Genomic DNA, 13,134 nt, shown 5'->3' on the forward strand with positions numbered 1-13,134 from the left:
CCGTGGTCCTGCTCTGGGGTGAGGTCTAACAGTCTCAGGTGAGAACTCAGCTTGCACTGGAGGAACTGCAGAAGAAGCAGAACTCCCGGCATGCACTGTAGGAACTTCCAAAGGAGCAGATGTCCCAGCTTGTTCTGGAAGAACTGGTGGTGGCGGCCGGTCTGTCACCAAAGATGGTGCAAAGTCACTGTCTTTGAAATTATCACGGTTATAAGGCCAAATTCCAGTGCTGCTAAAGCCATTCTGCACATTGCCTGGTGTTCCAGCCAATGGGAGGGCCAACCTAACAATTCCAGGTATGTCGTAGATGGACATCGTCAGGCCTGGGTGACTTCTCATCCAGGTATCGCAAAATGAGTTGACATGACGTTTTAGGGGGCCATACACGGTACGATCCAGTGGCTGTAATTTGTGGGAGCAATGGGGCGGAAACGACAGCATGACAATGCCATTTTCTCTGCAGAAATCTATTCCTCTCACAGAAAGATGCGAGGAATGATTATCAAGGATCAAGAGGACTTTGGCATCCAATGAGGCCCTCGTGTGGTGGTGGAAATGTTTAAGAAACTGAAGGAAATGGTCCTCCATCATCCACCCTGATTTATTGGCGGCTCCAATGCATCCAGGCGGGCCGTCGCGGATGAAATGGTCCTTAAAGTTAACCCGTGGGAATATGAACATGGGTGGAATCATGTTCCCTAATGCATTGCCTGCACATGCAACTGTTACCAGTGTTCCTCTCTCTCCGGAGGTTACTGCCCCACCTGTCTGACGCCACGCCCGGCAACAACATTTTCTGGTTCTTGGACAGTTGTGATCCCAGTCTCATCCATATTCCAGATGTCCTTCCCTTCAAATTTGTTTTTGTCAAGCACGTTGGCAAGATTGTCGTAAAACAAGGATACATTGTGACGGTTGAAGCTTGTGTTCCGTGTGAGACTGGTAGCTTGAGGGCACCGTATAGACAGACTGGGCTGTTTTTTCATGAACCCCATAAACCAATCCCGGCCTGCCAGGGAGCACTCATTCCAGGTTTCAGGGTAGGGGCACTTGTAGTAGACAGCCATTTGGTAGGCCAATCTACGAACCTGTGAAATTGATGGTAAATGAAACTGGAAGTAGAATGGTAATTTATCTTATCTTATTATTTCGCAGCCTTAATATTCTTATATAATTCTCCCTACCAGCCCTCCCTTTAAGCCTAAACTCTGCTTTAATACCTTCCTCATGCCTACCTCTTTAGTGCTGAGACCATAGAAAAGATCAGCTGCTCTTTTTAGGTATTCTGCCAGACTATCTTCCTGTTGGACTGAGAAGACCCTCCTCGGGGTCCAGTAACCTGTCCTCATCTCCTCTCCTGGACTTAGCCTCTCTCTTTTTTTAATAAAGCGGTAGAGGGTTGTGTGGCAAATTGAATACTGTTTTGCCACAGACCTCACTGTCCTGCCATCATTGCTCACTACAGCAGCAGCTAAGGACAGAATAGGTAGAGGGACACCCCTTTCTGTTGTCCTTTTCCTGTCTCGTGGCATACTGAAAAAAACAGAACAGAAAATGTAGGATACACTGCAGCCTAGTTTGACTTTTAAAAAAGCAATTTGCTGAAATACAAAGAGGAGATACCTGATTATTGAAATATGTTCTTTATCAAACCACTGAATTGCCTTTTATATCAATTTTATCTAATTGTCATTATTATTGTCATGAGGGACAGTTGCAACACCATGTGGGGACAGTTGCAACAATGCGTTGCAACTGTCCCACCCCCTGGCAGCCATCTTAAAACTAATGATGCTAGCCTAACACATTAGCTTGAAGACATTGTACCCAAGTCTGTTAAGAGCTAAGAAACTGCACATTCAAACTATAAAACTATAAAAAAACAATACTTAAACAGTTTAGACAGTATGACAAAAAATCTAGTAGTGAAAAAAGTTACTTTTTTACCTTGAATTTCAGTTCTCCTATAAGGAGGTTTAGCATGTGGCTGTTAACCTTTCAGAAAGAAGGAGGGGCATACTGAGCATGTGCAGTAGGAGTGTCATGACTCTAGCTCATTCCTGATTGGATAAATCAGCAATGTTGCAACTGCCACACGTTGCAACTGTCCCCACTCTCCCCTAATTGAAACTGAAGTATTTTTTTTTTTCTTTTCATGTTTGGCCATCCGCTAAATTCATATTATTAGCGTAATAAATTGCGTCATAAACTCATTTTGGCGTATATATTCTACGAGATTACAGGTGCGCATTGATACGCATTCTCATGAGAATAGGTTCAAAATGATCTCATTTATATGTCAAAAAGCGAGACAATGATACTATGATGGTGGGTAAATGGTAGCTTTATCTTTTTGAACTTACCATATCCAATAAAAAAATAAATAAAAATGTAACTGGTGTTTAGAAAAATGACATTTTATCACTGATTCATTATATTATTAAAGAAACCAATAATGTCATCCCCGCACGGGCTTTATGTCCGAGGTATACACACACACACTGTATTCTGTCAAATAAATGTTCTATTTTCAGTAGTGCATCAGACAGCAAATGTGATTTAGGTAGCGCCTCCTTCCGGAGACAAACGGCACCGCATGAGTCAAAAGTGAAAGTAGCCTAATTCTGACGTTAAATCAGCAATTTATAGGTGACTATTTATTTCTAACAAATTGACTACATTTTATACTGGATATTTGTGCATTCATATTTAAGTAAATAGGTAGGCCTACATTTTTAAGTTAGTAGTTAGCAGGCTACATACACCTTGAAGAATCTGCTATGTGATAATAATGAGACAAAATAAGAGGGATCATAAGAAGTGCATGTTTGCATATTGTTTTTGTTTAGTAGGCCTACTGCCATGAATAAGCTATTTCACACAACAGGTGTTAACATATAGTCCATGACACAAAGTGATAACTGAATATACACAACTGAAGCAGTTGGAAAGTTTACATACCCTTGATTATTAACACTGTAGAATACTATCATTCCAGAGCTCAGACTCATGTTTATAAAGGAACATACATCTGCACCAAAAGTATTTATAATTTACTAACATGACATCATGATGACAGACTGTGGGTTTTAAATGTTCAGTGATCTTTTTGCAGGTAGGAAGAGTAACAGGGTCAAAGGAGGAACAAATATCCATGGTGTCTCATGGATGTCTGAATCAAATTCCTTCTACATCTACTTTCACAACAAAGAATGTTAAAAAATGTTCACACAAGGTCTCAGATAAATCATTAAAAACATTAACCACCAGATTTAAAACAGAATTAATTGTAGAAAACAATGTTCTAGGACAACTGTAGTTATTATTAATAATCTCTGATAAATACTCAGATTTGGCTGACTTGACCGCTCTCTCAAATGCTGAAAGAGTCTCTCATAAGTTCATAGGAAACCTGCAACCTTTCCTAAATCGTTTACGTTCATTTCTCCTACTATCTGAGTGAACAAAACAAGTCATTTAACCATAATTCAGAATTTTTCTTTAGGCGTTTTGCCTTATATATACTTATTACAACAACAAATACTTCATTACATTGTATAAAACAACTGGACCATTTAAACTATTTCTTACTGTAATAACCCAGGTTTGTCAACTTCTTTCATTTTAATTTCTCTCATACACTTCTGTGTCTCTTTTTCTTCTTCTTCTGATGGATCTTTTCATTTTCTCACTTTAACTGAAGATTCTTGAACTTCTACCCCCCGGTTTCACAGAAAGGTAGAAGTCCTAGACTAAAATGCACGTTTGAGCTGTTTTAACTGAAAGCAACTTGTACTGACAGATCTTAAAATATGTTTTGTCTCAAGATGCACACCAGTAATATTTTTTTCTAGTGTATGTTTATAAAAGCTACTTAAATATCCTAATTGAACTAAGGCCTAATCCTGGCTTAGGCTAGGCCCTGTCTGTGAAACCAGGCCCTAGACTTCTTTCATAAGTTTTAGGTTTAATCAAGTGAGGAAATAATAGATGTAATAGGAAATCACCAAATTTCAGAACAAATTAACCTTTGAATTGATTTTAATATTTTCATTTCTTTTAGAAGAATAACAAGGAAGAATCTTAAAAAAGTAGTAGTACTTTACCAGTGGATTATTTTTTTTAGCAACCAAACTTATTTAGCATGAGCATTTTCCAGAAATATTTAAATGTAGTTGTATTGTATTTTCCTACTCCATTTGTCTGCATGTGTTTTGTATGTATTAGTTTTGTGTTTTTGTTTTGTATTTATATGTTGTAACTAATCACTACAATTAAATACAGAATTTATTTAAAGCACCTTCAAGAAATGTATAATCACAATAAAAAAGTTTCCAAACCAATTCACTATTAAAATCTTTATTATTTATGCAACTAAAATAAAAAATGTGAAACTTATTTTATTATTATTACTTCCAAGGATTGTGTTGCATTGGTAGCAGCATTCAGATGTTTTGATGTTTTATGTTCTTGGCTATTTGTCCAAATGCCATTGAAATCCACTGAATAAGACACTTCCAATGGAAATACAAACTAGTAGCTAAAGATTAGCATCAGTTCCTCTCACAGCAGAACCTCAATCATCTAAGGAATCTGTGAAAACAGTGTGTGGTCCAGGACTGGATAAATAAATGTCATATCTCTGTCACTAACTGATCAGTTTTCATCTGTGTGTGAAAGAATCATGGAGTATCAACTACAGACACAGGTCTGTCTTTTTCTCTGAACCTCTTCAAGTATCTGATTACTGTAGTGTCCTCCTCCATTCTGCTCTATCATTGTGTCAATCTTCTGTAGTAGATCATTCACCTGCTCTCTGTTATTCAGATCTCTATTGTTGAAGATGTGATATCTGCCTCCACACTGACCAACTAGATCTCTCAATCTACTGTTACACTCAATGATTCTCTCTACTGTCTCATCTTCTAACATGTCCCCATGAGTGAAGAGAATGATGGAGTAATTTAACACCTCCTCACCAAACATCATCTCAATCATCTGAGGAATCTGCTGCTCTTGTTCAGTGAATCTCATATTCACAGGAAACACAATGAGAAAAGTGTGAGGTCCAGGACTGGATATATAAACACTTCTTGCAATCTCTGTCATTAACTCTTCAGGTTTCATCTTTGTGTCAAAGTATCCAGGAGTATCAACTACAGACACAGATCTGCCTGAAACAGTGCCGTGAGCTTCTGAACATTCACGGGTTATTGAACTAGTTCTCATCACTGTTATAAACACTTTCTGTCCCAGTATTGTGTTTCCAGATGCACTCTTCCCAACTCCAGTTTTACCAAGAAGAACAATCCGTCTGGATGGGAGACTGGCAGCAGGAATATCACACAGTTGTATTTTTGACCCTGTATGGAAAAACAAAACAGATCACACAAACACTTATTTTACCTTGAAATGTACACACTGAACACACTATGGTACATAAAACTAATTATACCTTTAAGCATACAGGAAGTTATTTTAGTTTAGAAACATGTTTTGAGTCCCATCAGCTGAACTAATTTTGCTCCAAACAGGCAAAATTGAAACAAACAGAAAACACAAACCAAGAATAACAGTTTCATTATTGACAAAGCAAAAATCACATAGTAACAATTTCACATTCATTCAAATAATGGAAACAGATTATAAATTGGCACCATATCTAACAAAAATGAAAGACTAAAAACAAATTCCCTGACAAAGTACGCTTTTTTGGTCTGGATGAACCAAGCAAACTGAACTACATGTGTGAACCCAAACACAAACCTCTCAGAGCTGCATGTAGCAGATGATTGTAAAGTCAGAATCAGAGCAGAACTAATTCAGCAGCACTGAAAACAATCATAGTTAATGTAAATATGATCTTTAAAGAAATTCTCTTTTCTACTCACGGTTTGTTGGACTTTGCTGTTTCTGTTTCTCCCATTCCTCTTTCATCTCTCTCTCTTTCTCTTTTATTCCTGTTTTATATCGTTCTTCTTTCTCTTTAAACTCTTCTTCTCTTCTCTTTCTCTCTTTGTCATGATTCTGTCGTTCTTCCTCCATCGTCATCTTCAATCTCTCTTTCTCTTCTTCATGTTTCTTCATCAGTTCTTCTGTTTCTCTGTTCAGTTTCTCCATCAGGATCTTCATCTTTTCTTCTTCTTCTTTATGTTTAGATTGAAGATCTTTTTTCTCTCTTTCCATTCTCTCTCTTTCTTCTTTCAGTCTCTGGTTAAATTCACCATAAACTCTGTTCTTTCTCTCTTCTTTTCTCATCCTCTTCTTCTCTTCTCATCTTTCCCTCTAGTTTCTGTTTCTCCCATTCCTCTCGTTCTCTCTTCATCTCCTCATGGATCTTTTCCTCACTCTCTTCTTTCTCTTTTATTCCTCTTCTATATCGTTCTTCTCTCGTCTCCTTTTCTCGCCTCATTTCCTCTATTTCTTGATTAAATCTCTCTCGTTCTCGTCTCATCTCATCTCGTATCTCTCTCTGATGTTTCTCTTGTTCTCTTATTTCTCTTTTGAGTTCTTCTTCTCTTCTTTTTCTCTCTTTGTCATGATTCTGTCGTTCTTCCTCCATCATTATCTTCATTCTCTCTTTCTCTTCTTCTAATTTCTTCATCTCCTCTTCTCTTTCTCTGACTCTGTCCATCAGGATCTTCATCTGTTGTTCTTGTTTCTCTCTCTCCATCTCTCTGAACATCTTACATGAGTAGAAACTCCCTCCGTTCGCTGTCACCATGTTGTCTATCTTCTCCAGTAGATCAGACACCTGTGTTCGGTCTCCAGTCTGATTATTATTGAACACATGGAATCTGTTTCCACACGCTTCAATCAGATTCATCAAAGGAGATCCAGGTTTTCCCAAACACTGTTCAATGGTTTTGTTCTTCAGATCGTCTCCTCTGGTGAAAAGCACCATGGTGAACTTTAGAGATTTCTCTCCAAACGTCTCTTGGATGATCTTCACTGATGTTTCCTCATGTTTAGTGAATCGTCCCAGAGGAATCAGTAGAAACACATGTGGTCCAGGCAGGATCATGGAGATGCAGTGTTTGATTTCTCTCTGGATCTCCTCATTACTCAGTTCAGTGTCAAACATTCCTGGAGTGTCGATCACAGTAACCTGTCGGCCGTTGATTTCAGATGTTTCTCTCCGACTCTCTTTAGTTACTGACTCAAAAGATGCTTGTGCCTTAAACGCGTCTCTTCCTAAGATTGTGTTTCCAGTTGCACTTTTCCCAACTCCAGTTTTTCCCAGCAGCACAATCCTCACTTCACCTGTGTTTTCTTGTGAACCTTAAATTTTTAAAGATTAAAAAAGCATTTACAACAGAACAAACAATACTGAAATTTATCAACATGGCACTGGGGTAAGCTGTTCCACTGTTCGTCAATTTTGTTATTTTGATATTTTATTTTGTTTCATTTTTTTTTTTTTATACCTGTACCAATTCAAACTCTGAAGTGCTGTGTGTCAGTTTCCTTTAGCATAGCAAAAATAGCTTAAAGGATTAATTCACTTCAGAATTAAAATTTCCTGATAATTTACTCACCCCCATGTCATCAAGATGTTTTTGTCTTTCTTTCTTCAGTCGCAAAGAAATTTTGATTTTTGAGGAAACCAATTTAGGATTTTTCTCCATATAATGGACTTTAACGGCTATCAAAGAGTTTTAGGTCCAAATTGCAATTTCAGTGCAGCTTCAAAGGGCTCTACATGATCCCAGACAAGGAATAAGAGTCTTATCTAGCAAAACAATCAATAATTATATTTAAAAAAAATCATATCAATTGATTTTAACTGGAAAAGAAAATGTATGCTGGTGCTCCTGTTTATCTGTAAGATTATAAAATTATAGTGAAACTTTAAGCCTCAATGCTCAAGTTGTTTGCGATTGAAAAAAATGATCGGTTTGAATATTCTAATAATCCTGTGGAACAGCAACCTTGTTTTTAGTACAATCGGAATGTTTATGTTCTGAATTTTAAAATTTTAAATTTGTTAACTTTAGAATGTTGAATATTGCAGTTCTAAATTCCACCTTTAACTGTTTAAAACACAAATGTATAAACAATGCTACACAATAAAGCTCCTCTGTATAAATTATATATATTTTTTTGTAATTTTTCTAGTTACATAATTTTAGACTCAAACTGATTTTCTGGTCATTACCTTGAGTCAGTAAATGTGTCTCCAGTGAATGAATTTCCTTTATCTCTTCATATTTCATCAGTTTTTTCATCTGCATCTCCAGAAATGTCTCTGTGGAGAAAAACTCTCCTCTGTTTTCTTGCAGCATCTTCTCAATGTTCTTCATCAATGTGGACACTTGTGTGTTGGGACCAAAGAAATGATGTCGACCTCCAAATCTCTCAATGACAGACTGTGTTTCTTCATTGAGTTCTGCTGTCTGATGCTCTGAACTCTGCATTATGAGGATCATCATATGTTTGTTGATTCTGGAGCTGAAGATCCTCTGGATCTCCTCCATTTCTGCTTTGTCTTCATTATTTAGAGGAGCATCAGGAATAATGAGGAGGAAAACATGAACTCCAGGATCACAGAGAGACACACAGTGGAGAGTCTGACGCATCACTTGCTCCTCTGAGAGACGAGTGTTGAACAGAGCTGGAAGCTCCACCAGACTGATCTGACATCCATGAAGCTCCACGTCTCTCAGGATCAGCTCTGATATGGAGGATTTCAATGTCCCGCCACTTCCACACACAACCAGATTCATCTTCACACACTCTGAAAATGACAGTAGAAGAAGAACATTTAAAAACTGTTAATTTATCACTAGAAACATCAAATATCGTTACACTCACGTCTTTCTGTGGCTTGTTGCTTCATTGTGAAATACTGTGAACCTTCTGCACAATCCAGGTGTTGTCCATCATTCATTTTCACAATGTCCTCAAACATCTGCAGAAGATCATCAGGAGAGCTGCTTCTCTGAAGACTGAAGTGTCTGTTGAAGCATTTCTGAATGATCTTCTGTAGGATGTCATTGGTTTCAGTGGGCTCTTGTGTGGTGAGCACCATGGTGTGTTGATAAACCCTCTCAGACAAAGAGTCCAGCACCTTCTCCACACACTCCTGATCTTCTGCTGAACACTGATCATGTTTGAGGAGCAGAACGATCACATGAGGTCCTGGATCAGACAGATACACACACTCTCTCACTGTCTGTGTGATCTGATGATCTGAGATGTTTGTCTGGAGCAGCTGAGGACTGTTGATGACCATCACGTGTCTGTCCTTCAGTCTTCCTCCGACTCTCTCAACAACATCTGGAGGAGCTTTACTGTCAAACGCTGATCGTCCCAACAGGAAGTTTCCCACTCCAATGTTTTCTGACACACTCTTCCCCAGAAGAACGATCCTCAGACCACTCACTGAAACACACAACACATTTAAATTGTGACACCAAGATCTTTTTAATGCATCAGCATCATCAACATAAACTAAAACACATTAGCTTCTTTCAGAATTTGAATTTAAAATTTTGTTTTGAAGTGAGTAAAACTGGCAGTAATCTTACTGTAGGGTGGATTCTCTTTGCTTTTTCTTCTCCTGCGAGAGGAACCACGAACAACAACTGCAGGAACAAAAACACTTACATTTGACACTTCAATATGACAAAAAGGAAACAGGTCAAAAAATAAGATTAAATGTATTGATTCTCTAAAAATGTTACTGCAGTACACATGAACATATTAAGGTACAGCAGCTCAAACGAAGACAAAGCACATAAAAAGTGTTATTTAATAAACATTTTTATTAAATAACCCATAATCCAACAAGTGTTTCTCCCTCTCTGTTTCTTCTCAAACTCTTCTTTTATATGAAAACATGATAAAGCTGCAGCTCAGAACTAATAACTACATTTGACAAAATGAAAAAGCAGAGGATATATGAATATAAATGTGATTCACACTCATTTCCTCCTCATCATCTGTCTTTATTTATATCAGTGATGGAGTGAATTAGCTCATTCATTTGTGTGGTGCTCATTAAGTACAACTAAATTAGAAACAATGATTATCTCTTTTATTGTAAATTAAGTATTTGATGTGGGTTATTCTGAAGATTTTATCATACTTCATGTATGAATAATTTTTCCTCAACACATTCTGCTACTCTGTTTAATGTAACCAGTTATTGTGTCTATATGATGAGCTGTTTGAACTGAACCCAGCAGCCTCCCGTAGTTTTCTGATCGTGACCAGACATGACTTTTATTCAGACATGTTTATTCAACTATTAATATCATTCATAGATCTATAATCTCTGACCTCTGCTCTCTCTGCTGGACATGATGATATTGTGTTCTTTCTTCAGTCTTCAGTCCATCATCTTCTCTGACTCCTGACGTCTGTCTCTTCATCATCACCCTGTCAGAGATTACACTCATTTTACTTCATCAGTAATAAGATTCTTACCATACTACAGGCACAATATTTAATATTGATAATATAAATATTATCAATTATTACCTATTAATTTTACATTGCTTATAATGAAAAATGTTAATATTAGATTTATGTTCATATGTTAATGATTGTTTTTCTGTGAATCTGAGCATAAACATTGATATTGTCAAAGATATCTTATAACTTAACAACTGTTTTGATGACAAAACGAGCCACTTGAGAAATTTGTTAAACAATACCACCGCGGTAAAGTTGGTTTTATATTCGCACATTCGGGCTTCCGCTTTCAATAACTTTCTAATTATATGTGCAAGAAGGTTAATGTTTGCAAATTATAATCAGCGACATTTATGACAACCAACTACATTTTTCAAAATTGATTAAAATGGGCAAGTATTGTTGTAATGCTATACTTACCTGCGAATGTCCACCGAATGTCCACCATAGTGTGGTAATCAAGATAGGGACCGTCTAAAAAGTTGTAATTTGTTTTCATTGTGTCAAAACAGACAACTACATTTTAGCCAATTACAGATGTATCACCAAATATCACTCACATTATGCCTTCTAATGCTATAGATTTTCCTTTAGCAAAAACAAAACTCTTTATAATGATGGGGTTTGAAAACATTTCTAGGAAATAAAATAGAACGAACATGTACATGAACTGTAATTTGTTAACAATCCAGACAAGTGGAAAATCACGTGTAATCCCCTGAACATAGTTAATCTCTTCATTTTATCAACAGTTTTCTTTTTTTTTTTTTTTTGGCTCAAAATGAATGAGAACTGTGTTGCTGTGTTGGTTTTAACAATGACATATGATTCATTAGGTTTTGAAAGCATGGGCCGACTGCTCCAAAGCAACTTGGTACATCTTATCTGGACCCTACAGAACATACTACAGCCCATGTCTTGTTCCCCTCTGTTATTTTTAAGTGTGATAAAGACTTAACAGTGTAACAGGTGTTGAATTAAAAGAATGGCTTAACTATCTTTTATGTTTTCCTGTTGTCATCTTTGTTTAACATTTAAACTCTCACAATATCACAATTTATGTGTATAGATTGATGCTGACAAGTGTGTAGAAATATTACTGTCCATGGTACTGAATCCATAAGAATATTGACAAGTACTAAAAAAGCATGACAGAAAATAGGATGATTATTTTAGGTGAACACCTCAAAAACTAGTGTCAAAACGTTCTTCAATGTGGTTTATAAAGAGTTTGTGCCTCACATATAAAATTTCTACCATCACTGTCTTCTTTATTGACACACCTTCAAGCTCAATAGCTTTTGAAAGGAGAATCCCAGTGCTCCCCTACTAGTTGCAAAATGTTTTTTTTTATGCTAAAGAACATACTACAAGTCTTAAATGTATAATTATTTACTCTAGATGTTAAATTTCCACCAATCAGTCTATTCTATGGTTTTCTTCATTGACACACTTTCCTGTTCTATAGTTTTTGAAAGGAGGGTCACACTGTTACAAAATAAGTTTTAAAATACTTATCTGACCCCAAAGAACATACTACAAGTCTTAAATGTACAAGAATGTACTGCAAAAGTTCAATTTCCACCATCACTGTAGTCTATGGGTTTCTTCATTGACACACTTTCCTGTTCAATAGTTTTTAAAAGGAGAGTCACACCGTTACAACACAATGTTTACAATAATTATCTGACCCTAAAAAACATACTACAAGTCTTAAATGTGGAAGAATTTACTCAAGAAGTTCAATTTACACAAATCAGTCTATTCTATGGGTTTCTTCATTGACACACTTTCCTGTTCTATAGTTTTTGAAAGGAGGGTCACACTGTTACAAAATAAGTTTTAAAATACTTATCTGACCCCAAAGAACATACTACAAGTCTTAAATGTACAAGAATGTACTGCAAAAGTTCAATTTCCACCATCACTGTAGTCTATGGGTTTCTTCATTGACACACTTTCCTGTTCAATAGTTTTTAAAAGGAGAGTCACACCGTTACAACACAATGTTTACAATAATTATCTGACCCTAAAAAACATACTACAAGTCTTAAATGTGGAAGAATTTACTCAAGAAGTTCAATTTACACAAATCAGTCTATTCTATGGGTTTCTTCATTGACGCACTTTCCTGTTCTATAGTTTTTGAAAGGAGGGTCACACTGTTACAAAATAAGTTTTAAAATACTTATCTGACCCCAAAGAACATACTACAAGTCTTAAATGTGGAAGAATTTACTCAAGAAGTTCAGTTTACACCAATCAGTCTATTCTATGGGTTTTTTCATTGACACACCTTCAAGCTCAATAGCTTTTAAATGGAGTGTCATACCATTACAAAATAAGTTTTAAAATAATTATCTGACCCTAAAGAACATACTACAAGTCTTAAATGGTCAATTTCTACCATCACTGTATTATATGGGTTTCCTTACATTTTCCGGTTCAGTAGCTTTTGAATGGAGGGTCACACCGCTTTAAAAGAAGTTGTAAAATAATTATTTGACACTAAAGAACATACTACAAGTCTTAAATGTACAATTGTTTGGTCCAGATGTATCACTGCCTCTATGGGTTTTAATCCATGTTTCTAGAAATCCATAAAAACAGAAGTGTTAATTTAACTCCTAAAGAGTTGAATTTGACTCCGTTTCAGATAACATTTGGCCCCACTCGAAATCAGTGTAAAATTTACTCTTTGGTCAGTGTCAAGTT

General features: G+C 36.5%; 2 protein-coding genes across 2 annotated transcripts; both read right to left on the minus strand.

Annotated features, from left to right (window-relative positions):
- Nucleotides 1–4,615: 4,615 nt before the first annotated feature.
- Nucleotides 4,616–8,726, minus strand: LOC125255962. Its single transcript, XM_048171573.1, has 3 exons — nt 8,159–8,726; nt 6,232–7,281; nt 4,616–5,363 (listed from the first exon to the last, which is right to left on the minus strand). Exons 1-3 carry the CDS (start codon nt 8,724–8,726, stop codon nt 4,693–4,695), a joined length of 2,289 nt encoding a protein of 762 aa, XP_048027530.1. The 3' UTR covers nt 4,616–4,692.
- A 9-nt stretch (nt 8,727–8,735) lies between these two features.
- On the minus strand, nt 8,736–10,386 carry LOC125256041 (GTPase IMAP family member 9-like). The gene is made up of 3 exons (XM_048171685.1): nt 10,285–10,386; nt 9,531–9,587; nt 8,736–9,384 (listed from the first exon to the last, which is right to left on the minus strand). The coding sequence occupies exons 1-3, from the start codon at nt 10,304–10,306 to the stop codon at nt 8,795–8,797; spliced, it is 669 nt and encodes a 222-aa protein (XP_048027642.1). The 5' UTR covers nt 10,307–10,386; the 3' UTR covers nt 8,736–8,794.
- Nucleotides 10,387–13,134: the final 2,748 nt, after the last annotated feature.

The sequence above is a fragment of the Megalobrama amblycephala genome, linkage group LG20, assembly GCF_018812025.1.
Source record: "Megalobrama amblycephala isolate DHTTF-2021 linkage group LG20, ASM1881202v1, whole genome shotgun sequence".
Taxonomy (NCBI): domain Eukaryota; kingdom Metazoa; phylum Chordata; class Actinopteri; order Cypriniformes; family Xenocyprididae; genus Megalobrama; species Megalobrama amblycephala.

Bases quoted from the DNA above. Each gene is read 5' to 3' on its own strand.
- LOC125256041 (XM_048171685.1), bottom strand. From the start codon at position 10,306: ATGTCCAGCAGAGAGAGCAGAG. The intron at 9,588-10,284 runs GTCAGAGATTAT...TTGTTCCTGCAG, and splicing joins GTCCAGCAGAGAGAGCAGAG to TTGTTGTTCGTGGTTCCTCT. The intron at 9,385-9,530 runs GTAAGATTACTG...TGTGTGTTTCAG, and splicing joins CAAAGAGAATCCACCCTACA to TGAGTGGTCTGAGGATCGTT.
- LOC125255962 (XM_048171573.1), bottom strand. From the start codon at position 8,726: ATGAATCTGGTTGTGTGTGGAAGTGGCGGGACATTGAAATCCTCCATA. The intron at 7,282-8,158 runs GTAATGACCAGA...TAAAAATTTAAG, and splicing joins GACACATTTACTGACTCAAG to GTTCACAAGAAAACACAGGT. The intron at 5,364-6,231 runs GTTTATGGTGAA...TTTTCCATACAG, and splicing joins AAGAAGAGAGAAAGAACAGA to GGTCAAAAATACAACTGTGT.